Source organism: Phyllobates terribilis, unplaced genomic scaffold (genome assembly GCF_046119375.1).
Source record: "Phyllobates terribilis strain yellow unplaced genomic scaffold, ASM4611937v1 Scaffold_5__5_contigs__length_657084704, whole genome shotgun sequence".
NCBI lineage: Eukaryota > Metazoa > Chordata > Amphibia > Anura > Dendrobatidae > Phyllobates > Phyllobates terribilis.
Window position 1 is genome coordinate 430,370,116 of NW_027362765.1, and position 27,606 is coordinate 430,397,721.

At 45.3% G+C, this 27,606-nt stretch overlaps 1 protein-coding gene across 13 annotated transcripts in view; it reads left to right on the forward strand.

Annotated features, from left to right (window-relative positions):
* Nucleotides 1-27,606, forward strand: part of LOC141273442 (scavenger receptor cysteine-rich domain-containing protein DMBT1-like) — a 253,334-nt gene that overhangs the window by 24,746 nt on the left and 200,982 nt on the right. For all 13 annotated transcript variants that reach the window (XM_073685267.1, XM_073685271.1, XM_073685268.1 and 10 more), the window contains one exon: nt 18,427-18,450. In XM_073685267.1, coding sequence (XP_073541368.1) covers nt 18,427-18,450 — 24 coding nt within the window. The remainder of the gene's footprint in view (nt 1-18,426; nt 18,451-27,606) is intronic.

A 27,606-nucleotide genomic window follows, 5' to 3' on the forward strand; every position in this document is an offset into this window, starting at 1 on the left:
TCTTCAAATTACTCTGAACCCCCTGCCAAACAGAAGAGAGCGATGAAGCAAAACGTTCCTCCTCAGGAACTTCCGAAGCCCCTAACCCACTAAAGGTACCAAACTGTGGATGAAAACCATATGCACCAAAGAAAGGTGACCTGCCAGTAGACTCTTGGCAATGATTATTAATAGCAAACTCGGCCAACGGTAAGTAAGATGCCCAATCCTCCTTGTTCTCAGAGACAAAACACCTGAGGTAAGTCTCCAAATTCTGATTAATGCTCTCGGTCTGTCTATTCGACTGAGGAAGGATGGCAGAAGAAAAAGACAACTGCACCCCCAGTCAAGTACAGAAAGCTTTCCAGAATTTAGAAACAAACTGGGTTCCCCGATCTGACACCACATTGGAAGGAACCCTGTGAAGCTTCACAATCTCATTAATGAATACCTGAGCAAGAGTCTTGGCATTCAGAAGTGCTGGCAATGCGATAAAATGAACCATCATACTGAAGGCCATGACCTACTAGGAATAGGCAGCGACAGAAGAGGACCAGACGGACGGGTATGCGATACTTTAGAACACACACAAATACAACAAGCAGACACATATTCAACCACATCCTGATGCAACCCCAGCCACCAAAAACGATAAGAAAGGAGGTCCGCAGTTGCCTTACCACATGGATGACAGCAAGCTCGGATTTGTGATGTTCCCTTATTACTTTGCTGTGCAGATTAGATGGTACAAATAACCTCCCCGAAGGGCAGGAGGAAGGGGCGTCCCCCTAAGCCTCCAACACCTCTCCCTCCAGGTAAGGGTACAAAGCCAAAATGACTACCCCTTCTGAACAATAGGGGCAGGGTTCTCATGGTCACCACCACCAGGGAAGCTCTAGGATAAAGCATCAGCCTTGATGTTTTTAACCCCTGGACGGAAAGTGACAACAAATTTGAACCTAGTAAAAAACAGAGACCATCTAGCCTGCCTAGGGTTGAGACGTTGAGCAGACTGAAGATATGACAAGTTCTTATGGTCTGTGATAACAGTAATAGGATGGACTGCCCCCTCCAATAAATGTCACCATTCTTTGAAATGGTCAAAAGCTCCCTATTACCCACGTCATAATTTCTCTCAACCGAAGATAATTTTTTGGAAAAGAAAGCGCAAGGATGCCAATTACTAGGAGACAGACCCTGAGACAATACAGCTCCAACCTCCATCTCTTATGCATCAACTTCCACAATAAAGGATTGAGAAATATCGGATTCACTGAGTATAGGTGCTGTGGCAAAGCATCTCTTTAAGGCGGAAAAAAACCTGCTGGGAGGCATTCGACCATTTAGACAAATCAGACCCCTTTCTTGTCATGTTAGATAGGGGTTTCACAATTACTGAATAATTTTGGACAAATTTCCGGTGAAAATTAGTAAAGCCCAGAAAGAGCTGTAATGCCTTCAAGTACTTGGGACTGTCCCAATCAAGTACAGCATGGATCTTTTCCGGATCCATCCGAAAACCCGATGATGACAACAGGTACCCCAAAAACTGTAACTCCTGGATGGCGAAAACACATTTCTCTAGTTTGCCATATAGTTTGTTATCTCTTAATATCCATAGTACCTGTTTAACATGACCCTGATGCATCTCAAAATCAGGTGAGTAAACCAAAATATCATCTAGATAGACCACCACAATCCTGCCCACTAAATCATCAAAAATATTGTTTATGAAATGCTGGAACACTGCAGGGGCATTGTTCAGACCAAAAGGCATAACCAGACTCTCGAAATGCCCCTCAGGGGTATTGAATGTCGTTCTCCATTCATCCCCCTCTCTGATTCTAACCAAATTGTATGCTCCCCTTAAATCCAACTAGGAGAACACCTTAGCTCCCACAACCTGGTTGAATAAATCTGGAATCAGAGGAAGAGGATACGGATCTCGGATGGTAATTTGATTAAATTCCCGGAAATCTAAACAGGGACGGAGACCTCCATCTTTCTTCTTAACGAAGAAGAACCCTGCCGCCACAGGCGAAGATGAGGGTCTGCTATGTCCCTTCTCCAGACTCTCAGTAATGAAATTCTTCATGGCTTGTCTCTCAGGGCCCAAAAGATTATACAGTCTGGACTGGGGTAGTTTAGCTCCAGGAGTTAATAGGACAGTCCTATGCACAATAAGGAGGCAAATCCTGACACTTCTTCTCAGAAAACACATCCTCAAAACAAGATAAAAAAAACACAGGTAAGGTCTCCTTAGAGACTGCAGAGACTGTCATGAGAGCTGTTTAAGCAGCTCTCATGACAGTAATCTCCCCATTCAACAATTGAATTCAATCCCTGAATTGCAAATCACTATTGGATTATCTTTCAACAACCTGGGTAGACCCAGTACAATGGGAGTGGGAAGGCCCTCCAAGACATAACAAGAAAGTATCTAATAGTGAAAAGGCCCCACCCTAAGTCTTATATTATTTACAATCTGAGTCAGAGATCTCTGTGCAAGTGATGCTGAGTTGATGACATAAATAGAGATGGGCTTAGTTAACATACAGCAAGTAAGCACATGAGTTCTCACAAGCCCAGCATTAACCATGCTGACTCCAGATCTACTGTCCACAAATACAGAAATATTCTCAGTCATGCTGTCTAGCACCACCTCTGACATAAGGACAAACAGAGAACTGCATGTTGAAGACAAATACAACCCCTGATTATCCATCTCCACACTGCCAAGGGTTAATTGATTTTACCCCAATAAAATGTCTCTTTTTACCACAAACCCCCCCCCCTTCTCTTGCGGATTTCAGGGGAAATATGTGATGCAGTCGCTCCCCCTACCTGCATGGGTTCCTCCAACTCCATAAGTACAGGTTTACTCCCGGACCGCTCCGTCCGGCACAGGGGCATAGGTCTCACCCATCTATCTCGACGGCGTTTATTCACAAATGTAGCCAATCACATGGCAGCCTCCAAGGACCCCGGGGTTTCATAAACTGCCAAAGCATCCTTCAACCTTTCTGGAAGACCCTGTCATACCATTTGGTATTGGTTGCCCATCTATTCGAAATTATAAGTTTCCACTGACCGATTCCCCTGCTGAAGTTGACACAGCCTGGATTCAGCCAAGGAGATTCAGTCAGGATCATCATAGATGAGAGCCAGAGCCCTGAAAAATCCCTTAACTGACTGGTTACAAACAGAACCCTGTGGCAAAGAGAAAGCCCAGGATTGAGGATCTCCTTGCAACAGTGAGATCCCAATCCCCACTCGCTGCTCCTCATCTCCAAAAGAGTAAGGTCGAAGCTTGAAATACAACTTGCAAGATTCTTTAAAAACACAAAACTTGTCTCTACCTCCTGAAAACCTGTCCGCGAGGACAATTTTGGGTTAAAGCTGGACCAGCCTAGCCGCAGACTCCCCAACATTAGGAGTCTGCGGTGGCTGATGAACCTCAAATCAAAGGTTAGTCACTCCAGTGACAAACTCCGAAGCTGCGCTGCCAGCATCGAAACAGGATCCATAAACCTGAAAACAAAAAAACACTAAAAAAAACCACACACAAAAAAACAATAGGCATTTTTTTTTTAAAAAGCTGGTGATAATGTCATGCTAGTTATGAGAAGGACCCAGCATATGAAGACGGGAAAAGGGGGGAAGCCTAGCAACCAGAGAAAGGGAGAGTGGAGACCTCTAGGCAGATATAACAGCACCCTGACTCCCCTATCATCCCTAAATAGGTTTCGCACCTATCGGCAAGCAGGATACCTTAGCCCTGGCTGTACCTAGAGCTAGGCCCCAGGTAGGGAGGGGGAGGGGTGAGCACTAGTCAGTTCCACCGCAACTAAAGACAAACAAGGGAAACAGACAAGGGGAAACACATAACTTTGAGAAGACACCAGAGAGATCATGACTACAATCCACAAAGGAACTCCAAGAAAAATCTAGCCGACTGCTAGCACTCCAGACCGGAACAGAGGAATTTACTCTATCACCAGCGATTCTCTCGAGAAACTGAGGGTATTTAAAGATCCCGCAAGGGTGTGTTAATTAGCAGCAGAAGGTGGAGCTTGCCGCTGGGTCTTAGAGAGGGAGTGATGATGAAAGGATCAAGAAGGTGTCTGCAAGATTCTGAGCATCAGTAGCCACATGACAGTTTGTGAGGACGCTTGCTATGCATGCCTGTCTTCCCGGTCACCACTCTCACGCTCAGCGAATATGAAGTTGGGATGTTCACCCAGATTCAGTGCACATGCCAGGAAAGCTGAGCGTCATCACGCAAGCGCGGGATCTCCTGGGAGATTGCGGTAACTTAAGAAGCAATGACTGGAAGAAATGCTAATGGGATGGGCGGGGGGAATTTCAAAACACAGTTGATTGACCATGACTGAAAAGGTAGAGCTGCCCACCCCTATGATTGAATCTGAAGGTATGTGAGGCACTCATCAAAGTGTAAAAAGTTATTTGTGTGCTAAATGCTGGAACATTTTGCTTGAGACAAACATGTTAATGATGCACTGTGCACGACTAACAAGTCACTGGGGGCAGTTTAATAGCCATAAAGGACATGACAGGTTTCCTTTAAGGGCACTCTTTCTCAATGATAATTTTTCTTTAGGGAAGAGTCAGACGATCATATTAATCGGATGGGGATAGGAAAGTAGTACATGGAATGGCCAGTGGCATTCCCGACCCAAGCTGGACATCTGCATAGAAATACATGTGACGCGTCCCCTGGGCCGTGGGGTACTCGGTGCCGGGCCGGTAGATGCTGGGGGTGATGTCACAGTGGCGGTGATCTGGTCCGTGACCCAGGGCGGTCAATAAAAGGGGTTATTTATAGGGGATTTATAGTGTTTGTAATAAGTTCGTGACGCCACCTCTGGAATGCGGCTAAAGGGAGCCGCCGCTGCGGAGCAGTCCTCTGAAGCTGATGTTACTGCAGCAGGGATGGTATGACTCTCCACAGGAAGAGCTAGCTTCAGGGCAGTGTTGATGTTGTAGGTTAAGCTGGGCGTTGTAGTGCAGGGGATGATGGCGCAGCAATAAATACAGAGGCAGTATAGTGCAGTCCCAGGGTCTTTACTCACAGTTGTTGCAGTTCAGGTTACAGGGATCCGTGTAACTGCCCACGTCGTCCCATGTTTACTCAGGGAGGGGTTCAGTCTACCCCCCAGGTAGCTCCGGAGTACTTAGCAGGACCCCCTTCTGTGTGTTCTGTCTCTCTGGCTGTCTTCCTACACCTCACACCTAGTGTCCCAATCCAGTACCCGCGGGCCTTGTCGGGCGACGTCTGTTCCGTCCCCTGGGTCCTCTATGGCTACCTTCTTTGTGAGACTGATGTGGACTTGTGGCTACAGGACATAAAGTACTGCAGCCTCCGGTTTCTAGTTGGGCATAGAGTCCTCCACTAGTTGAGGGACTGGTCCCCTTTGTGTGACCTGACCCCTCCACCGCCTGGCTGATTTGGGCGTACGGGTGGCCTCCAGCACTGCCCGTACCCCTGGGATCCTTTCCTCGGTTCCTGGAGCCTTTCCAGCTCCTCTCTCCTTCTACTTCAGTCCTGGGCCTCACAGGCTAGGACTGCCTCCAGAGCAGAGCTCCTGCAGAGCCTTTGCTCCTTCCACTTCTCCTCCTCTGACTGAACTTTCTAAGATGGCTTCCTATTTATATCTTCCTGTCATGTGCTCCCCTAAGCTGCTTCTCCGCCCACACCCACTACTTGGTTTCCTCTCTCTGGGTTCCCCCCACTCCAGGCAAGGGGAGGGCTCAGCAAGTACCAGAGGCATCTTGCCCCCCCTGCTGACCTAGAGTGGTGTGTTGGATGCAGGTGTTAGGGTCCTGAGCCGTACTCCTTCCTTACCTGAGAGTGAGATACCACACCTCTGGGTGAGATGCAGTAGCTCTGTGGCGACCGAACCCTCAGGGGCGCCACATACCCCCCTGGTAAAACACAGCACGTCCGCGGGCTGGAACAGAGTAAAAGACAAAGTGTTTTGAAAGATATGCAAAATTTTGGAATGCATTCACATAGAAGATTATAAACATAACATTTCTTCCCTTTATGGGAGGCACTTATCTTTAATGTTACTGGTTAGGTTTCTTTATCAAAAACATTATAAAATCTTTTTAAAGAACATCTTTCTTTACACATATAAAACATTTTTCTCATTAAACATTTGTCAACAGGTTACAGCACGATCTGTAACGGGGTGTCCATTCTTCAGTGAGGTGCAATTTTGAACAACATGAGGGACCCGTCCGAAAACCCTCAACTTAGGCCCAGGGCGTGGCTGCAGGGCACAGGTGATCCGGTGTTGGACCACGTCTATGGCCACGCCAAACGGGTTATTGTTCTGAGGTCGTTTGTTGTAAGCATAAAACCAATAGGGGGCACTTTAAGAAGTGCAACTATGTACAAGTAAAGTTTTTGGCTGCTCACAGTCCTCAGCCTGTCAGTTTTTGGTACCCTTACCAGTTAAGTATTCACACACATTAAAATATTTCAAACTTGCAGTGTCTCTGCTGTACCCTTACTAGAGTTGAGCCAACCCCATAGTGTTCGGGTTCGGTTCGGTTTGGTTCGTCGAACACCGGTATGTTCGCCGAACTGTTCGTCGAACACCATCGAACACAGTTAAAACCAATGGCAGGCAACCAAAAACACATAGAAACACATAGAAAACACCTTCAAAGGTGTCCAAAAGCTGACAAACTGCTCAGAAGACACAACTAACACATGGAAAAGTGACAAGTACATATAGTCATGCGAAAAGAAAAGAGGAGGAGGAGTAAAAGGAGGGGGAGACACAGATATAGGCATGTCATGCCCTTCTAAAATCAAGAAAGGCTGGAGTAAAAATCTAAAATCAGCCTACCAACACCCAGACATCGTGACAAGTAAATTAAAAAAAGAAATATCTTTAGGTAGAATGGCGGTTCCAATCAGAACACTTTCCTTACAAGACGTAGTGGTATCCCCGTTGGGAGTCGTGCCAAAAACGGAACTCAATACATTCTGACTAATCCACCATTTGTCATATCCAAGGGGCAGGTCAGTAAACGACAACATTGACGCGTAACCAAGTACAGTAGTATATACTGTACCTCCTTTGACAAGGCAATCAGGCGGGTCAAGAAGTTGGGAAGGGTCACCCTAATGGCTAAAACAGACATTGAGGGGGCGTTACGGTTACTTGCTACCTGTGCCTCCGAATAGTGTCCGCCTATTTGGCTGCTTTTGGGAAGGAGCATACTATATAGATCGCTGTTGTGCTCCAGATCCTGCTCACTATTTGATTGCTTCCTCGAATGTGTTGTCATGGATGTTTCTAAGGGGGCACATATTATCCATTACCTCGACAACTTCTTATGCCTGGGCCCAAAAGATTCGCCACAGTGTGAATACACGCGATAGTCCACCTGTGAGAAGGAGAGAGCTGGAGGGAGAGCGGATACCACAGAGCAGAGGGGTTAGATGGAGAACGGAAGAAGGAAAGAGGGCGAGGGAGGTAAGGGAGTACGGTGGAAGGCCGACCTGAGCTCCCCCTGCTGGACGGGGAACATCCCATGGAAGAAAAGCCGCTTGCGCATCCCTTTGAGGTTACGGGCGTGAGCGGGCAGAGGGACTACGCCGAAGTGCGAAACCGACAGGGCCAGTCCGTTCCTGCCCGTGCGACCTCTGTGTCGCCGGGTTTGTGCCAGAGCCATGGTGGACCCTGACGGCCAGCCCCCCTCTCCCAATACTGGTGCCTGTCCGCTGGTGGGTCGAGACCCCCCGCGGTGGAGGCAGGTCTAAGCTCTGTAATTTAAATTGGCTCTGTAATTTGAATGAGTACACTTTAAATCCTTTTACAAGGATCTATTGGAGGGCAAGTCTGATGCCAGCAGCCGCGGTAATTCCAGCTCCAGTAGCGTCCACTAAAGCTGCTGCAGTTAAAAAGATTTTATAAGGATCGAGCTTGGCGGTCCACCGACAGGCGTGCTACTGCAAGTCCCAGTCCCATTGCCTTGGGGCGCCCCCCCGATGCCCTTCACTGAGTGTCCCGGGGGCCCGAAGCGTTTCCTTTGAATAAATTAAGTGTCCAAATCACAGGTGTTGTAGCTTGCTTAACAGCTGGGCTACTCCGCTGACAAGCAGACATCTGTAAGTACTTGGCCCAAAGTATTGCCTGGGCTAGATGCAGTTAAAAATTTGTAATTAGATCTACAGGCGGTGGCTACTCCGCTGACTAGCAGACACTGAAGCTTTGGAGCAGACCTCTGATTCCCAGGCTATAGTATGAGTAAATAGCTCTGCAGACTCAACCATCTGTGTTACCCCATACTCAGATGGGCAGCTGGAGACTTGGGAGCTGTGAGGAAGCAAGTGCGATTGGGGTGACACCTCTGAGGACTGGAGTATTTGTGATGTTGAAGTTGAGGTGGAGGAGAGCCCACTTGAAGGAGCACTTGATATCCGTTGAAGCACCTACAGTTTTTGTGCCTCATCTAGAATTTGTAGCGATGGGCGTGTCCGTAAGAAAGGGATCATATCACATTGTCCACGAAAAGAAGTAGACACCTTAGTTTGGCTGGAAGATGGTCTTTCTTCTGCAGATATTACTGTTGCTTTAACACCTACCCCACGGACACAACCATTTTTTCCCTTTCCAACGCGCCTATTCCCCTTTCCACGAGCAGCAGGCCTTTTGCCACTAATTTTGGTGGTTAACTAATTGGTAACTCTGTAGTTGTTTGCACAAAAGACGATGGATGGAAACTGAGTGGAGATGAGTGGCCAAACTGTGGTACTAGCCGAAAAGGATTGGCTGGGTTAGATGCAGTAAAACAATTTTATTAGATACAGATGCGGTGTAGCTTGCTTCACAGGTGGGCTACTCCGCTCACTACGAGACACTGCTACTATGTCCAAAAGGATTTACTGGGCTTGATGCAGTAAAAAATTGTTATTTGATACACAGGTGGTGTAGCTTGGTTCAGATGGGCTACTCCAATGACTAACAGACACTGCTACAGGCCAAAAAGGATTTACTGGGCTAGATGCAGTAAAAAAATGTTATTTGATACACAGGTGGTGTAGCTTGGTTCAGATGGGCTACTCCACTGAGTAACAGACACCGCTACAGGCCAAAAAGGATTTACTGGGCTAGATGCAGTAAAAAATTGTTATTTGATACACAGGTGGAGTAGCTTGGTTTAGATTGGATTATTCCTATGACTAACAGACACTGCTACAGGCCCAAAAGGATTTACTGGGATAGATGCAGTAAAAAAATTGTTATTTGATACACAGTGGTGTAGCTTGGTTCAGATGGACTACTCCAATGACTAACAGACACTGCTACAGGCCCAAAAGGATTTACTGGGCTAGATGCTGTAAAAAATTGTTATTTGATACACAAGTGGTGTAGCTTGGTTTACATGGGCTACTCCAATGACTAACAGACACTGCTACAGGCCCAAAAGGATTTACTGGGCTAGATGCAGTAAAAAATTGTTATGTGATACACAGGTGGTGTAGCTTGGTTTAGATGGGCTACTCCACTGACTAACAGACACTGCTACAAGCCCAAAAGGATTTACTGGGCTAGATGCAGTAAAAAATTGTTATCTGATACAGAGGTGGTATAGCTTGGTTCAGATGGGCTACTCCAATGAGTAACAGACAGCTCTACAGGCCCAAAAGGATTTACTGGGCTAGATGCAGTAAAACATTGTTATTTGATACACAGGTGGTGTAGCTTTTTTCAGATGGGCTACTCCAATGACTAACAGACACTGCTACAGGCCCAAAAGGATTGGCTTAGCTACATTTAGCCTAATGCTGTGAAAAACACTTGCACAGCACTGGCACAGACCTGCTTGGCAAAAAGTGCTAGGAACTGTTGTAACCTATCCCTCAAAAGGGCTGCAATTACAACTAGTCCCTACTCCCTAAACCTATCTCTCTATTTAACAGCAAATTCGCTCTCAATTCACACAGTTATACTGTATAGCGCCCACAGCAGCAGCGGTGCCATCTAACACTCAGCTGCAGAAGTGAGAAAATGGTGGCGACGGGGAAAATGGCTGGGTCTTTTAGGGCAAGAACATGTGACATACACAGCCAATGACACATGCCCTTGCTTGTGTGAAAAAAAGCACTTCGCTGCGTGTGTGAGCTGCTGATAGGCTGACAGACTGCACCACGCCACTGTAAATGCGGGAAAAAAAAGAAAAAATGGAGATCGGCATTATTTCTGCAGAGATCGATCCCCTGCCCCTCCCCCCCGCCCGCTGTACACTGAAACTGTCTATTAACACTGATTAACAGTATTACTGTGAAAAAATCCAGTTACAATTTTGGTGTACGAACAGTTATCAAACATAACCTCGAACAGCCGAATTTTTTGCAAATCGTTCGGGTTCGTCGAACGGCTCGAACACCGCCCAAAACAGCTTGAATTTTTGATTGGCGAACAGTTCGAGTCAAGCTCCGCTCATATCTAGTAAAGAGGTGGCAGGTCTGCATCCAAAAACATGTGTGACTGCTGTCCCCCCAGTCACAGAGGATGAAGAGCCCACGGATGCACAAGATGGGGCAGACGGTGGTTGGCCCGGCTCGCTAGGCCGCATTGTAGCACAGTGAGCTTCCCACTGCAACTTATGCTTCATATCCATGTGATGGTTCATGCATGAAGTACTCAAACTATGGATTTTTTGACCTCTACTTAGCTTTTGGTGACAAATGTTACAGATAACATGAGTTGGGTCATCCTTATCGATCTCAAAAAATGCCCAGGCTATGCAACGCTTAGAGCCCATGCGACCTGAGGAGCCACCACGACTTGTGGTCAGAGGCAGAGTTATGGTTGAGGATGCAGTTGTTGACGTGCTTCCAGTACTCTGTCTCTGTCCAGGAAGGCGCAACCTAACCTCGTCGTCAATAGCATCCTCCTCCACCTCCTCTGCTGACCTCATCGACTGGCTGACTGTGGGTTGACAGTAAGTGGGATCTCCAAGCTCGTCATCATCACCCTGTGTGTTCTCAAACCCGTCGTCCTCAGAGCCAACCTCTTCTTGCCCTGACCGAAAAGTCAAGTTGTTGCTCCAATCAGGTATCTGAGTCTCATCATTGTCTTCCTCATTGTCTCCACCAACAGGAGTTACAGTTTGGGAATGAGGGTCTACATTATGCTCAGAACCTTCTTCATCTGGGCCTGGATCCGACTCATAAACATTCTGGGCATCAGTGCAGATCATTTCCTCGTCTGGATTCACAGAAGCTCTGGAGCAGACTTCTGATTCCCAGGCTATAGTATGAGTAAACAGCTCTGCAGACTCAACCATCTGTGTTACCCCATACTCAGACGGGCAGCTGTAGACTTGGGAGCTGTGAGGAAGCAAGTGCAATTGGAGTGACACCTCTGTGGACTGGAGTATTTGTGATGTTGAGGTGGAGGAGAGCCCACTTGAAGGAGCACTTGATATCCGTTGAAGCACCTGCTGTTTTTGTGCCTCATCTGGAATTTGTAGAGATGGGCATGCCCGTAAGAAAGGGATCGTATCACATTGTCCACGAAAAGAAATAGACATCTTATTTTGTTTGGAAGATGGTCTTTCTTCTGCAGATATTACTGTTGCTTTATCACCTACCCCATGGACACAACCTTTTTTTCCCTTTCCAACACGCCTACTAGCCTTTCCACCAGCAGCAGGGCTTTTTCCACTCATTTTGGTGGTTAACTAATTGGCAACTCTGTAGTTGTTTTCACAAGAAACGATGGAGTGGCCAAACTGTGGTACTAGCCAAAAAGGATTGGCTGGGTTAGATGCAGTAAAAACAATTTTATTAGATACACAGGAGGTGTAGCTTGCTTCACAGGTGGGCTACTCCCCTGACTACGAGACACTGCTACTATGCCCAAAAGGATTTACTGGGTTATATGCAGTAAAAAATTGTTACTAGATACACAGGTGGTGTAGCTTGGTTCAGATGGGCTACTCCACTGACTAACAGACACTGCTACAGGCCCAAAAGGATTTACTGGGTTAGATGCAGTAAAAAATTGTTATTAGATACACAGGTGGTGTAGTTTGCAACACAGATAGGCTGCTCCACTGACTAACAGACACTGCTACAGGCCCAAAAGGATTTACTGGGCTAGATGCAGTAAAAAATTGTTATTAGATACACAGGTGGTGTAGCTTGGTTCAGATGGGCTACTCCACTGACTACCAGACACTGCTACAGGCCCAAAAGGATTTACTGGGCTAGATGCAGTAAAAAATTGTTATTAGTTTCACAGGTGGTGTAGCTTGCAACACAGATAGGCTACTCCACTGATTACCAGACACTGCTACAGGCCCAAAAGGATTTACTGGGTTAGATGCAGTAAAAAATTGTTATTAGATACACAGGTGGTGTAGCTTGGTTCAGATGGGCTACTCCACTGACTAACAGACACTGCTACAGGCCCAAAAGGATTTACTGGGTTAGATGCAGTAAAAAATTGTTATTTGATACACAGGTGGTGTAGCTTGGTTCAGATGGGCTACTCCACTGACTAACAGACACTGCTACAGGCCAAAAAGGATTTACTGGGTTAGATGCAGTAAAAAATTGTTATTTGATACACAGGTGGTGTAGCTTGGTTCAGATGGGCTACTCCACTGACTAACAGACACTGCTACAGACCCAAAAGGATTTACTGGGTTAGATGCAGTAAAAAATTGAGAAACCAGGAAAATCCAGCTGAACAAATCTTCTAAAATCCATAGTGCTAGGAACTCCTGCAACCTAGCCCTCAAAAGGTCTCCAATTACAACTAGTCCCTACTCCCTAAACCTATCTCTCTAACTGCAAATTTGCTCGCAATTCCCACAGTTATACTGTATAATGTCCACAGCAGCAGTGGTGCCGTCTAACACTCAGCTGTAGCAGTGTGAAAATGGTGGCGACGGGGAAAATCGCTGGGTCTTATACACTCCCTGACAGAAGTTATGTTGCTTTTCCATGTTATGTAAATAAAAGCTCATAACCTGAGGTTAAATTCAAGTCTGCTGGACTTGGGCTTGTCAAACACATCTCCAGTCTCTTCAAATCTTTTTTAAACTCTTTGTACTTGACACTGAGACACATTAAAGGGGCCAGCCACCTCTGCAGTTGATCTGGTCTTCAGCCTCTTGATAATCAAGGCTTTGGTCGCAGGGTGGATTTTTGGAATGTTGTCAAAGCTCAAGTTGCAGTTCAAGTGAAGGTTTGGGGTGCTGGGTTTCTTTTTATACACACCCACTAATTAACAGATCATTTACTGAGCACTGGTGAGGATGTAAACTAGGATTGGGTGAATTATATGACCAGGCGACAAAACTTTTGTCTTGCCAAAATCTGACCATTCTGTGTTCATTAAATGATCAATATTTCAGCATTGATGCCAATTTATTTTCTTAACCTAAACCAAATTTGGGAGGTTTTCAGCTTTCAAAAGAGTAATTTATAAAAGCAATGGATGAATTTAATGTCAGGTTATAAGCTTTTATTTACATAACATGGATAAGTGACAAAACTTCTGTCAGGGAGTGTAGGGCAAGGACATGTGACATACACAGCCAATGACACATGCCCTTGCTTGTGTGAAAAAAAAGCACTTCGCTGCGTGTGTGCGCTGCTGATAGGCTGACAGACTGCACCGCCCCACTGTAAATGCAGGAAAGAGAAAAAAAAAGGAAATTATTTCTCCAGAGATCCATCCCCTGCCCCTCCCCCCGCCCACTCTACACTGAAACTGTCTATTAACATTGATTAACAGTATTACTGTGAAAAAAATCCAGTTACGATTTTGGTGCACGAACAGTTATCGAACATAACCTCGAACAGCCGAATTTTTTGAAAATCGTTCGGGTTCGTCGAACGGCTCGAACACCGCCCAAAACAGCTCGAATTTGAGATTGGCGAATAATTTGAATCGAACACCACTCATCTCTAATAGGAAGTTGATATCACCAACCATGCCCATTTAATTTAGGTGTATCCATATAAATGGCCCACCCTGTACAATGTTTTGGTTATGAATCATCTTTATTGCAATGTTCTTATCGAGAGATAAAAAAACACGACTGTACTCATAAAAACAATGCAGGAGTCTACTGGTCAGGTACATTCACTATCTTCATCTCTCATAAGTTCTGTAATATGGCTCCCCAGGTATCATGTGTTATTTATATTGTTGGCTCTTCCCAACAGATTATTTGTGCCTTTGCAGACTTCAACCTCAGCATCTACACCCCATATAGTTAAGTTCTGATGTACCCACTTAGAAATAGGTAGCCATAGGTCAACTTCCTCTTCTTACATACAGTAAATCCATTTTTATTAAGCTTACAGCATGCACACACATGCATTTTTTTCTTTAATATGTCATAATTCTACATAACATTAACATGTTATATATAAATCAGCGCTTCAAGCTCTATTTCTCATTTTTCATTGAGGCATAAAGATGGGTTTGTCTGTTTGCAGTTGTAATGAGTCCTCAAGCCCCCTTGCTAGTGTTTTCCCTTTTTATCTCCCCTTCAGCCACCTGCTACCATTCTTGTGGTCTGTTATTCTCTACATTTTGAACTATTCCTCGGTGCCTCTAGAAAACATGCCCCAAGACGCACTTTGCTGTGGCATCTCTGCCAGAGATGTATATGTACCACAGCTAACACACTCCCTCCCACCTGCTCCACCTACAAAGCACCATCCTGAGACTCCTAAATAGTCTCAAGATGAATAAATTGCTACTGTTAAATCCAATAATACTATAATCTGAGCATTCTTAAAATTCAGAGCTTCTTAGAGTGATCACACAACATCTAATAAGTAGAGATGAGCGGTGTTTGACTAGAACTGTTCGCCAATCTCAAATTCGAGCTGTTTTGGGCGGTGTTCGAGTCGTTCGAACGCGAACGATTTGCAAAAAATTCGGCTGTTCGAGGTTATGTTCGATAACTGTTCGTGCACCAAAAGCGTGTCCTGCATGTCTGGAGCAAATTTAGAGCACCAATCATACAGGGATTGTCTGCCACTCACTGTAATGCCACAGCCATGGTGGTTGTGGCATTACAGTGATTGCCCAAATCGATGGGAACAGTGCTCACAGTGAAACACGAAAAGCCGGCAATTCATCAGCGGTATACACCGGTACCCGACAATTTAGAACAGAAAGAAAAGAGTATCACACATAGATTAGATGGATAGAAACATGTCAGTCACATATATAAGAAGTACAGTGACAGTGTTGGTTACTGTACTTGTCATTTAGTGTTAAAGGATTTATTAAAAAAAATATTAGTGTTTTCATGAACCGTCTCTTTAAAAAAGCCAGCGGCAATTCAGCATCGGTACCCGTCAATTTATAACAGAAAGAATAGAGCATCACACATAGATTAGATAGATAGAAACATGTCAGTCACATATATAAGAAGTACAGTGATAGTGTTGATTACTGTACTTGTCATTTAGTGTTAAAATAATGGATTTATTAATAAAAAAATTGACTTGGGGTTCCCCGTAATATTAGTCTCCAGCGGAGGTTAAGCAGACGGCTGGGGCAGATGTTTGAAGCCTGGGAAGGGGGTAATACCCACAGAGCTTCCCAGGCTACTAATATCAGCCCCCAGCTGAATACCTAGACTTTACTAGCTATTAAAATGGGGGACCCCAAAAAAAATGACGTTGGGTCCCCCCTATTTTAATAGCTAGCAAAGGCTAGGCAGACAGCTGGTTGCTGATATTAATAGCCCAGGAAGGGTGCCATGAATATTAGCCCCCTCCCAGGCTAGAAACACCAGCCGTCAGCCGCCCCAGAAATGGCGCATCCATAGGATGCGCCAATTCTGGCACTTAGCCTCGCTCTTCCCACTGCCCGGTGGCAGTGGGGTAATAGGGCTGGGGTTGATGTCAGCTTATAATACCAGCTGACATCAACCCAGGTTAGTAATGGAGAGGCGTCTATAAGACACCCCCATTACTAACCCCATAGTTAAAGTTAAAAAAAAAATACAAACACCCAGAATTAAGTCCTTTAATTGAAATAAACACACAATTCTTTATTGTTCTAAATTAAACCATACTTACCATCACGCCCATTCCAGCTGAAGCCAATGTCTTCTTCAATAAAAGTAAAATAATAAAGCAACATCATCCTTACCTTTCCATGGTTCCCACAACAGCTTCAGCTCTGCTACGGAAAGCTGCCATCCAGCTTGCAATGCCGCAGACACTGAGAAGCGCAGGCATGCTTGCGCTCCTCAGTGTCTGGCTGTGATGGCATAAAGATGAGCCGAGGTTCATGTCCAATGAACTCAGCTCACTTCATGCACGTCACTGACAGCGTGGGAGAATTCTCCTGCGCTCAGCGCTTCAGCAGGAGAATTCTCCCAAGCTGGGATGGCATTGAGATGACAGGCTGGATGGTAGCTGAGCGCTGCCATCCAGCATGCCATCCTTCATAGACACTGCAGAGCGCAGGCAATTGTCCCACGCTGTCAGTGACTTGCATGAGGTGAGCTGAGTTCATTGGACATGAGCTCACCTCATGCACGTCACTGACAGTGTGGGAAAATTCTCCTGCGCTCAGCGCTTCAACAGGAGAATTCTCCCACGCTGGGATGGCATTGAGATGACAGGCTGGATGGCAGCTGAGCGCAGCCATCCAGCATGCCATCCTTCATAGACACTGCAGAGCGCAGGCATGCTTGCGCTCTGCAGTGTCTCTGAAGGATGACAAGCTGGATGGCAGCGCTCAGCTGTGATCCAGCCTGTCATCTTAATGCCATCCCAGCATGGGAGAATTCTCCTGCTCGAGCGCTGAGCACAGGAGAATTCTCCCACGCTGTCAGTGACGTGCATGAGGTGAGCTGAGTTCATTGGACATGACCTCGGCTCATCTTTATGCCGTCACAGCGAGACACTGAGGAGCACAAGCATGCCTGCGCTTCTCAGTGTCTGCGGCATGGCAAGCTGGATGGCAGCTTTCGGCTGCGATCCAGCCTGTCATGTGAGTGTAGCAGAGTTGAAGCTGTCGTGGGAGCCATGGAAAGGTAAGGATGATGTTGCTTTATTATTTTACTTTTATTGCAGAAGACATTGGCTTCAGCTGGAATGGGCGTGATGGTAAGTATGGTTTATTTTAGAACAGTAAAGAATTGTGTGTTTATTTCAATTAAAGGACTTTATTCTGGGTGTTTGTGTTTTTTTTTTAACTTTGACTCTGGGGTTAGTAATGGGGGTGTCTTATAGACGCCTCTCAATTACTAACCTGAGCTTGATGTCAGCTGGCATTATAAGCTGACATCAACCCCAGCCCTATTACCCAACTGCCACCGCTACAGGGCAGTGGGAAAAGCGAGGCTAAGTGTCAGAATTGGCGCATCCTATGGATGCGCAATTTCTGGGGCGGCTGACGGCTGGTGTTTCTAGCCTGGGTGGGGGCTAATATTCATGGCACCCTTCCTGGGCTATTAATATCAGCCCCCAGCTGTCTGCCTAGCCTTGCTAGCTATTAAAATAGGGGGGACCCCACATCATTTTTTTTGGGGTCCCCCATTTTAATAGCTAGTAAAGGCTAGGTATTCATCTGGGGGCTGATATTAGTAGCCTGGGAAGCTCCGTGGGTATTACCCCCTTCCCAGGCTTCAAACATCTGCCCCAGCCATCTGATTAACCTCCGCTAGAGACTAAAATTACGGGGAACCCCACGCCAATTTTTTTTTTTTTAATAAATCCTTTATTTTAACACTAAATGACAAGTACAGTAATCAACACTATCACTGTACTTCTTATATATGTGACTGACATGTTTCTATGTATCTAATCTATGTGTGATGCTCTTTTCTTTCTGTTATAATTTGTCGGGTACCGATGCTGAATTGCCGGCCGGCTTTTTTAAAGAAACGGTGCATGAAAACGCTATTATTTTTTTAAATAAATCCTTTAACACTAAATGACAAGTACAGTAAGCAACACTGCACTGTACCTCTTATATATGTGACTGACATGTTTCTATCTATCTAATCTATGTGTGATGCTTTATTCTTTCTGTTCTAAATTGTCGGGTACCGGTGTATGCCGCTGCTGAATTGCCGGCCGGCTTTTTTAAAGAGAGTGTCTTCTGAGCAGTTTGTCAGCTTTTGGACACCTTTGAAGGTGTTTTCTATGTGTTTCTATGTGTTTTTGTTTGCCTGCCATTGGTTTTAACAGTGTTTGACGGACGAACATACCGGTGTTTGATGAACCAAATCAAACCCGAACACTGCAGGGGTGGCTCAACACTACTAATAAGCAATTTATGTTGACCACTATATGAAAAATATCTCGTGAACGAGATCCAATTATATTAGCATAAAGCTGTTTACCTTAAGTTTATCTTTTCTCTTAATGAAACATTGATTCTGATTTCTCTTTTGCCTTTACAGGGTCATGGATATATACTAGTACTGGTAAGTAAATAATACTTTATATTAAATCACAAAATGAATTACTGTAATGTATACATCTCAGATATCAATCTTAATTCTATTTTTAAGCCTTGCACATGACCCAATAATATCAGACCTTGCACATGACCTAATACTAGGAATAGTATACTAGTAAATATCATTCCAAGAGAAATGTGTATAATAGTCCACTATGTCACAAAGAAATTTAAGGTAACCTCTAAACAACTAAAGGCTTCTTTCAAATTAGCTAGTGTTAATGTTCATGAGTCCACCATCAGAAGGACACTGAATAACAAGGGTGTGCATGGCAAGATTGCAAGGAGAATGCCACTGCTCTCCAAAAATAACATTGCTGCCTACCTACTGTTTACTAGATGACCTGGACAAACTAGGAGGTTATTGGAACATTGTTATGTGAATGATTAAGACCAAAATAACGTTTTTAGTTTAAATGAGAAGCATTAAGTATGAAGAAAGAAAAACACTGCATTATAGCTTAAAACCTTACACTGCATGTGAAACACGTTAGTGGTAGGTATCAGGTTTGAGCTTGTTTTGCTGCATCTGGACTGGGAGAGATTGCTATTATTAATGGATTATGAATTTTGCTAGCAAATTATTTAGAAAATTTTCAGGACATCTGTCCTTAAGAAGGGACTGTGAGGGAACATCAAGGCAATATTGGTCTTGAAGCAAGACAATGACCTAATGTGTGCAAGCCTTTCTACAAAAGAATGGTTTAAAGTAGTGTTGAGCGAGCACTAAAATGTTCGGGTGCTCGAAGCTCGGGCTGAGCTCACCGTGATACTCGGGTGCTCGACCCGAGCAACGAGCCCAATGATAGTCTATGGGAGACCCGAGCATTTTTGCGGTGGCACCCCCGGCAGTCTGTAGAATGCCTAAAAAGTGCCAAAAACGATAGTGACAGTGCTCAAATGACATGGGGGCAGCATGGGGATCGCCCCAGGAAGTATTTTTGACCCCCAGGTCACTGCTGTCAACAACGTGGTCAGAGGTATTAAGCCACTTTTACGGGCTCACAATAAAACGTTCAAAAATGAAACTGAAACTATTTTCCTGTGAAATATGTTAAGGAACATCCTTTCCAGGGTAAAGACTTGTGTATAAGGTAAAATAAATAACCGAAAACAAAAATACTCCTCCACACCTTGGGCTATGTTCACAAGTAGCATTTTTTATGCATTTTTGCACTTTTGTATTGCTTTCAACTGTGACAAATGCATTCACCGGGAAATGTCATTTTAACATTTTACAACCTTATCTGGCCATGTGCTGTGTGACACATGCATACAGTGCTGAAAAGACATGGGAACAGCATGGGAAGACCCCTGGAAGCATCTCTGACTCCCAGGTCACTGCCTAAAAGTATGCCCATCAGAAGTGATCCTTGCCGCATCAGAAGATGCAGACTTGCAACTATCCCAGTGCAAGTCCTTGTCCCAGGGCAGTGTTCAATTGTACCTCCCCCATTCCTTGCAATGCAAGCGCAAATATGCTGCCAACCACCCACCCACCCGCAGGCTGCAATACCATACTGCTAGCTTGCACTTGAAATGGAGCCTTTTAGTTTGGAAGTGGCCGAAGCTGGCCACTACCTCATGGCTGCTTTGGCAGCGAGGTATCCATACTCAGTCCTCAGCCACCTGGCGGCCGGGTGTTCTCATACGGTCCCCAGCCACCTGGGGGCGGCCGGGTGTCCATAAACGGTTCCCAGCCGTCCCTATTTCTCCTGGGAACTTCCCCCACACTTTTCTTAGCCTGGCCTGCTTTAGGGCAACATTGGACGAGCCCACCAGAGAACCAGACTCCTCCGGTGGGCCCTGGCTTCTCCATCAGGGGAGTTGAGAGTGCCAAGGTGAGGAGCATGATGATGATGATAGAAGTTAGCATCTGCTTTGTTTTCTTGGAATGCAAGCGTTAGTGTGCAACCTGCCACCCACCCACCCCCAGGCTGCAATGCCATACTGCTAGCTTGCTTGCACTTGAAATGAGGCCTTTTTTGCTTGTGGAGGTAGATGCCGGCCACCATGTCATGGCTGCGTCGGCGGCCTGGTATCTATACTCAGTCCCCAGCCGCCCAGCGGCCGGGTGTCCACACTCGGTCCCCAGCCGCCAGGGGGCGGCCGGGTGTCCATACTCGGTCCGCAGCGCCCCTATTTGTCCCGGTGAGCCTTATACATAAGATTAATCGCATATACCAAAACATTACCTGTGCCCTCCTCAGTGCATTTAGTGGGAAGGACAGCCTATTCCACTGTAGTGTGTGCATGCCAACCCCCAGTTCATGGCACATGCGAAGATGCCTCCCGCCCTGAACCTGTCGTTGCAGACTTGCAACTATCCCCGTTCAAGTCCTTGTCCCAGGGCAGTGTTCAATTGTACCTCTCCCATTACTTGCAATGCAAGCGCAAGTATGCAGCCTGCCACCCACAAACCCCCAGGCTGCAATACCATACTGCTTGCTTGCACTTGAAATTGGGCCTTTTAGGCATGTGGAGGCGGGATCTGGCCACCACATCATGGCTGTGTCGGCGGCCTGGTATCTATACTCAGTCCCCAGCCGCCCCTATGTAGTAGTGGCTAGGCCTGAGGTGGTCAGCGTTTTGGCGCATATCCTACCTCCTCTGAGGATTGCTAGATGTTTTCCTACTACTATTCCAGTTCTATGACTCCCATTAAAACAAAGCTTCAGGTGGTAAATGATGGATGAGGTGGTGGCAAAGGAGAAAGAGCAAGAGGAACAGGGACCATTCACATGAATATCAAGCCAGTCAACCACACATGTCTTGTAGGATATGTTTCTGTACCAAAAGGAGCGGTTTGGCTACACAGTTATAGGGCATACAGTGAGTGAAATGCCTACCAAAAATGTAGAGGCACTCCAATGCCCCTTGGAAATGACATGGAGGTCAGAGGGCCTTAACTAAACCTTTTTTTCCATTTATAGCAACTGGGTCTCCTGTACACTGTTGGCTTAAGCAGTGAATGGAAGGCTTTCCAAAAATTATGAGGAACTGCAATGCCCCTAGAAACAGACGTGGATTACAGCATACTAAAAACCTTCTACCCATTATTGGGGAGTGGGTCTCCCTTAGTTTTCGCCTTTGCATTGGAAAGCAAAAGCTGACTAAAATTAGGAGGAAATGCAATGCCCGTTGGAAGAGTCGTGGAGGTTAGAGGTAATTAAAAACAACATTTCAATGCCCCTTGGAAGAGCTGTGGAATTCAGAGTGGTTTAACAAGACGGTTTTAATGCCCCTTGGAAGAGACGTGGAGGTCACAGTAGCATAATAAAACGGTTTTAATGCCCCTTGTAGAAGTGGTGGAGGTCGCAGTGGAATAAAAAGACAATATCAATGCCCTTAGGAAGAGATGTGGTAACACTCACAGGAGCTTAACAAGATGGTTTTAATGCCCCTTGGAAGAGCTGTGGAGTTCAGAGAGGTTTAACAAGACGGTTTTAATGCCGCTTGGAAGAGACTTGGAGGTCACAGTTGCTTAACAAGACGGTTTTAATGCCCATTGGAAAAGTGGTGGAGGTCGCAATAGCTTAACAAGACGGTTATTATGCCCCTTGGAAAAGTGGTGGAGGTTGCAGTAGCTTAACAAGACGGTTTTAATGCCCCTTGAAAGATACATGGAGGTCGCAGTAGCTTAACAAGATGGTTTTAATGCCCCTTGGAAGAGTGGTGGAGGTCACAGTAGCTTAACAAGATGGTTGAAATTCCCCTTGGAAGAGTGGTGGAGGTCGCAGTGGAATAAAAAGACAATATCAATGCCCCTTGGAAGAGACGTGGAGGTCACAGTAGCTTAACAAGATGGTTTTAATGCCCCTTGGAAGAGACGTGGAGGTCACAGTAGCTTAACAATACAGTTTTAATGCCCCTTGGAAAAGTGGTGAAGGTCGCAGTGGAATAAAAAGACAATATCAATGCCCCTTGGATGAGACTTGGAGGTCACAGTAGCTTAACAAGATGGTTTTAATGCCCTTTGGAAGAGCTGTGGAGTTCAGAGAGGTTTAACATGACAGATTTAATGCCCCTTGGAAGAGACGTGGAGGTCACAGTAGCTTAACAAGACAGTTTTATTCCCCCTTGGAAGAGAAGTGGAGGTCGCAGTAGCTTAACAAGACGGTTTTAATGCCCCTTGGAAGAGTGGTGGAGGTCGCAGTAGCTTAACAAGACAGTTGAAATGCCCCTTGGAAGAGATGTGGAGGTCACAGTAGCTTAACAAGATGGCTTCAATGCCCCTTGGAAGAGAAGTGGAGGTCCCAGTAGCATAACAAGATGGTTTTAAAGCCCCTTGGAAAAGTGGTGGAGGTCGCAGTGGAATAAAAAGACAATATCAATGCCCCTTCGAAGAGACATGGAGGTCACAGTAGCTTAACAAGATGGTTTTCATGCCCCTTGGAAGAGACGTGGAGGTCGCAGTAGCTTAACAATACGGTTTTAATGCCCCTTGGAAGAGTGGTGGAGGTCGCAGTGGAATAAAAAGACAATATCAATGCCCCTTGGAAGAGACGTGGAGGTCGCAGTAGCTTAACAAGACGGTTTTAATGCCCCTTGTAGAAGTGGTGGAGGTCGCAGTGGAATAAAAAGACAATATCAATGCCCTTAGGAAGAGATGTGGTAACACTCACAGGAGCTTAACAAGATGGTTTTAATGCCCCTTGGAAGAGCTGTGGAGTTCAGAGAGGTTTAACAAGACGGTTTTAATGCCGCTTGGAAGAGACTTGGAGGTCACAGTTGCTTAACAAGACGGTTTTAATGCCCATTGGAAAAGTGGTGGAGGTCGCAATAGCTTAACAAGACGGTTATTATGCCCCTTGGAAAAGTGGTGGAGGTTGCAGTAGCTTAACAAGACGGTTTTAATGCCCCTTGAAAGATACATGGAGGTCGCAGTAGCTTAACAAGATGGTTTTAATGCCCCTTGGAAGAGTGGTGGAGGTCACAGTAGCTTAACAAGATGGTTGAAATTCCCCTTGGAAGAGTGGTGGAGGTCGCAGTGGAATAAAAAGACAATATCAATGCCCCTTGGAAGAGACGTGGAGGTCACAGTAGCTTAACAAGATGGTTTTAATGCCCCTTGGAAGAGACGTGGAGGTCACAGTAGCTTAACAATACAGTTTTAATGCCCCTTGGAAAAGTGGTGAAGGTCGCAGTGGAATAAAAAGACAATATCAATGCCCCTTGGATGAGACTTAGAGGTCACAGTAGCTTAACAAGATGGTTTTAATGCCCTTTGGAAGAGCTGTGGAGTTCAGAGAGGTTTAACATGACAGATTTAATGCCCCTTGGAAGAGACGTGGAGGTCACAGTAGCTTAACAAGACAGTTTTATTCCCCCTTGGAAGAGAAGTGGAGGTCGCAGTAGCTTAACAAGACGGTTTTAATGCCCCTTGGAAGAGTGGTGGAGGTCGCAGTAGCTTAACAAGACAGTTGAAATGCCCCTTGGAAGAGATGTGGAGGTCACAGTAGCTTAACAAGATGGCTTCAATGCCCCTTGGAAGAGAAGTGGAGGTCCCAGTAGCATAACAAGATGGTTTTAAAGCCCCTTGGAAAAGTGGTGGAGGTCGCAGTGGAATAAAAAGACAATATCAATGCCCCTTGGAAGAGACATGGAGGTCACAGTAGCTTAACAAGATGGTTTTCATGCCCCTTGGAAGAGACGTGGAGGTCGCAGTAGCTTAACAATACGGTTTTAATGCCCCTTGGAAGAGTGGTGGAGGTCGCAGTGGAATAAAAAGACAATATCAATGCCCCTTGGAAGAGACGTGGAGGTCGCAGTAGCTTAACAAGACGGTTTTAATGCCCTTTGGAAAAGTGGTGGAGGTCGCAGTAGCTTAACAAGACGGTTTTAATGCCCCTTGGAAAAGTGTTGGAGGTCGCAGTAGCTTAACAAGATGGTTTTAGGTCGCAGTAGCTTAACAAGACGGTTTTAATGCCCTTTGGAAAAGTGGTGGAGGTCGTAGTAGTAGCTTAACAAGACGGTTTAAATGCCCCTTGGAAGAGTGGTGGAGGTCGCAGTGGAATAAAAAGACAATATCAATGCCCCTTGGAAGAGACGTGGAGGTCGCAGTAGCTTAACAAGATGGTTTTAATGCCCCTCTGAAAAGTGGTGGAGGTCGCAGTAGCTTAACAAGATGGTTTTAGGTCGCAGTAGCTTAACAAGACAGTTGAAATGCCCCTTGGAAGAGTGGTGGAGGTCGCAGTGGAATAAAAAGACAATATCAATGCCCCTTGGAAGAGACGTGGAGGTCGCAGTAGCTTAACAAGATGGTTTTAATGCCCCTCTGAAAAGTGGTGGAGGTCACAGTAGCTTAACAAGACGGTTTTAATGCCCTTTGGAAAAGTGGTGGAGGTCTCAGTAGCTTAACAAGACGGTTGAAATGCCCCTTTGAAAAGTGGTGGAGGTCACAGTAGCTTAACAAGATGATTTTAATGCCCCTTTGATAAGTGGTGGAGGTCACAGTAGCTTAACAAGACGGTTTTAATGCCCTTTGGAAAAGTGGTGTAGGTCGCAGCAGCTTAACAAGACAGTTTTAATTCCCCTTACAAGAGCCATGCAGTACAGCATCTTAAAAACCTTATTCTCATTAATGGGCAGTGGGTCTCCCATAGTCTTTGCCTATGCCTTCCAAGCAAAAGCTGCCAAAAATTAGGACAGAGGAACTTGCTATTCTGGCAAACAAGAGCCATGCAGTAAAGCATCTTAAAAACCTTATTCCCATTATTGGGCAGTGGGTCTCCCATAGTCTTTGCCTATGCCTTCCAAGCAAAAGCTGCCAAAAAATTAGGACAGTGGAACTTGCAATGCAGGCAAACGAGAGCCATGCAGTACAACATCTTAAAAACCTTATTCCTATTACTGGGCAGTGGGTCTCCCATAGTCTTTGCCTATGCCTTCCAAGCAAAAGCTGCCAAAAATTAGGACGGAGGAACTTGCAATGCTGGCAAACAAGAGCCATGCAGTACAGCATCTTAAAAACCTTATTCCCATTATTGGGGAGTGGGTCTCCCATAGTCTTTGCCTATGCCTTCCAAGCAAAAGCTGCCAAAAATAAGGATGGAGGAACTTGCAATGCTGGCAACACAGACCAAGGTCACCCTGGTGGTATAGTGGTGGTGGAGGCTGAGGATAAGGAGAAGAGCAAAATACAGCCGAAATGGGGAAGTGTATACCCATGTGTGGGTTTGAAGCGGTACATGGGAATACACCTCCCAAAATAACACAGCGGATTTGTCTTTATGTTACTCTGCTGTCATTTGGTGGTGATTAGAGATGAGCATTGTTTGACTCGTACTGTTCGCCAATCTCAAATTCGAGCTGCTTTGGGCGGTGTTCGAGCCGTTCGGTTTTTCTCAGTAATGCTGAAAATTAATGTTAATACGCAGTTTGAGTGTACAGTCGGGCGGGGGGAGGGGCAGGGGATGGATCTCTGCAGGAATAATGAAGATCTCCATTTTTTTTTCTCTTTCCCACATTTACAGTGGGGAGGTGCAATCTGTCAGCCTATCAGCAGTGCACACACGGAGCGAAGTGCTTTTTTTCACACAAGCAAGGGCATGTGTCATTGGCATTGTATGTCACATGTCCTTGCCCTATAAGACCCAGCCATTTTCCCCCTCGCCACCATTTTCTCACTGCTGCAGCTGCGTGTTAGACGGCACCGCTGTTGCTGTGTGCGCTATACCTTGTTAATTTCAAGCCAATTTTCGCACAAATCTACAGATAGCTTGGGAGTAGGGAAGAGTTGTGATTGCAGTCCTTTTAAGGACTAGGTTACAGCATTTTCTACGACTTTTATCAGGCATGTCTGTGCTCTTAAATAGATAGGTTGGGAGTAAAGACTAATTGTAATTGCAGTCCTTTTCAGGAAAAAGTTACATCAGTTCCTATCAGTTTTTGCCAGGCAGGTCTGTGCCAGTGCTGTGCAAGTTTTTTTCACAGCATTTGGCTAAATCTAGCAAAGCTAATCCTTTTTGGCCTATTGCAGAGTGTGTTAGTCAGTGGAGTAGCCTATCTGTGTTGCAAGCTACACCACCTGTGTATAGAATACCAATTTTTTTACTGCACCTAGTGAAGTAAAACCTTTTGGGCATAGCATCATTCTATTAGTCCATCTATACTGACCTCCATCAGGCTGCAAATTGAATATAATTTTTTTCAATATCTAGCTCTGAAAAAAAATGTGTGCTTCTAGCAGTGGGTGGGACTTGTTCTATTAGTCCATCTATACTGACCTCCATCAGGTTGCAAATTGAATATAATTTTATTCTGCATCTAGCTCTGAAAAAAAATTTGGGCTTCTAGCAGTGTGTGGGACTTGGTCTATTAGTCCATCTATACTGACCTCCATCAGGTTGCAAAGTAAAAATATGTTTTTTCTGCATCTAGCTCTGAAAAAATATTTGGGATTCTAGCAGTGTGTGGGACTTGTTCTATTAGTCCATCTATACTGACCTCCATCAGGTTGCAAACTGAATATATTTTTTTCTGCATCTACCTCTGAAAAAATATTGGGCTTCTAGCTGTGTGTGGGACTTGTTGTATTAGTCCATCTATACAGACCTCCATCAGGTTGCAAACTGAATATATTTTTTTCTGCATCTACCTCTGAAAAAATATTGGGCTTCTAGCTGTGTGTGGGACTTGTTGTATTAGTCCATCTATACTGACCTCCATCAGGTTGCAAACTGAATATATTTTTTTCTGCATCTACCTCTGAAAAAATATTGGGCTTCTAGCTGTGTGTGGGACTTGTTCTATTAATCCATCTATACAGACCTCCATCAGGTTGCAAACTGAATATATTTTTTTCTGCATCTACCTCTGAAAAAATATTGGGCTTCTAGCTGTGTGTGGGACTTGTTGTATTAGTCCATCTATACTGACCTCCATCAGGTTGCAAACTGCATATATTTTTTTCTTCATCTACCTCTGAAAAAATATTGGGCTTCTAGCTATGTGTGGGACTTGTTCTATTAATCCATCTATACAGACCTCCATCAGGTTGCAAACTGAATATATTTTTTTCTGCATCTACCTCTGAAAAAATATTGGGCTTCTAGCTGTGTGTGGGACTTGTTGTATTAGTCCATCTATACTGACCTCCATCAGGTTGCAAACTGAATAT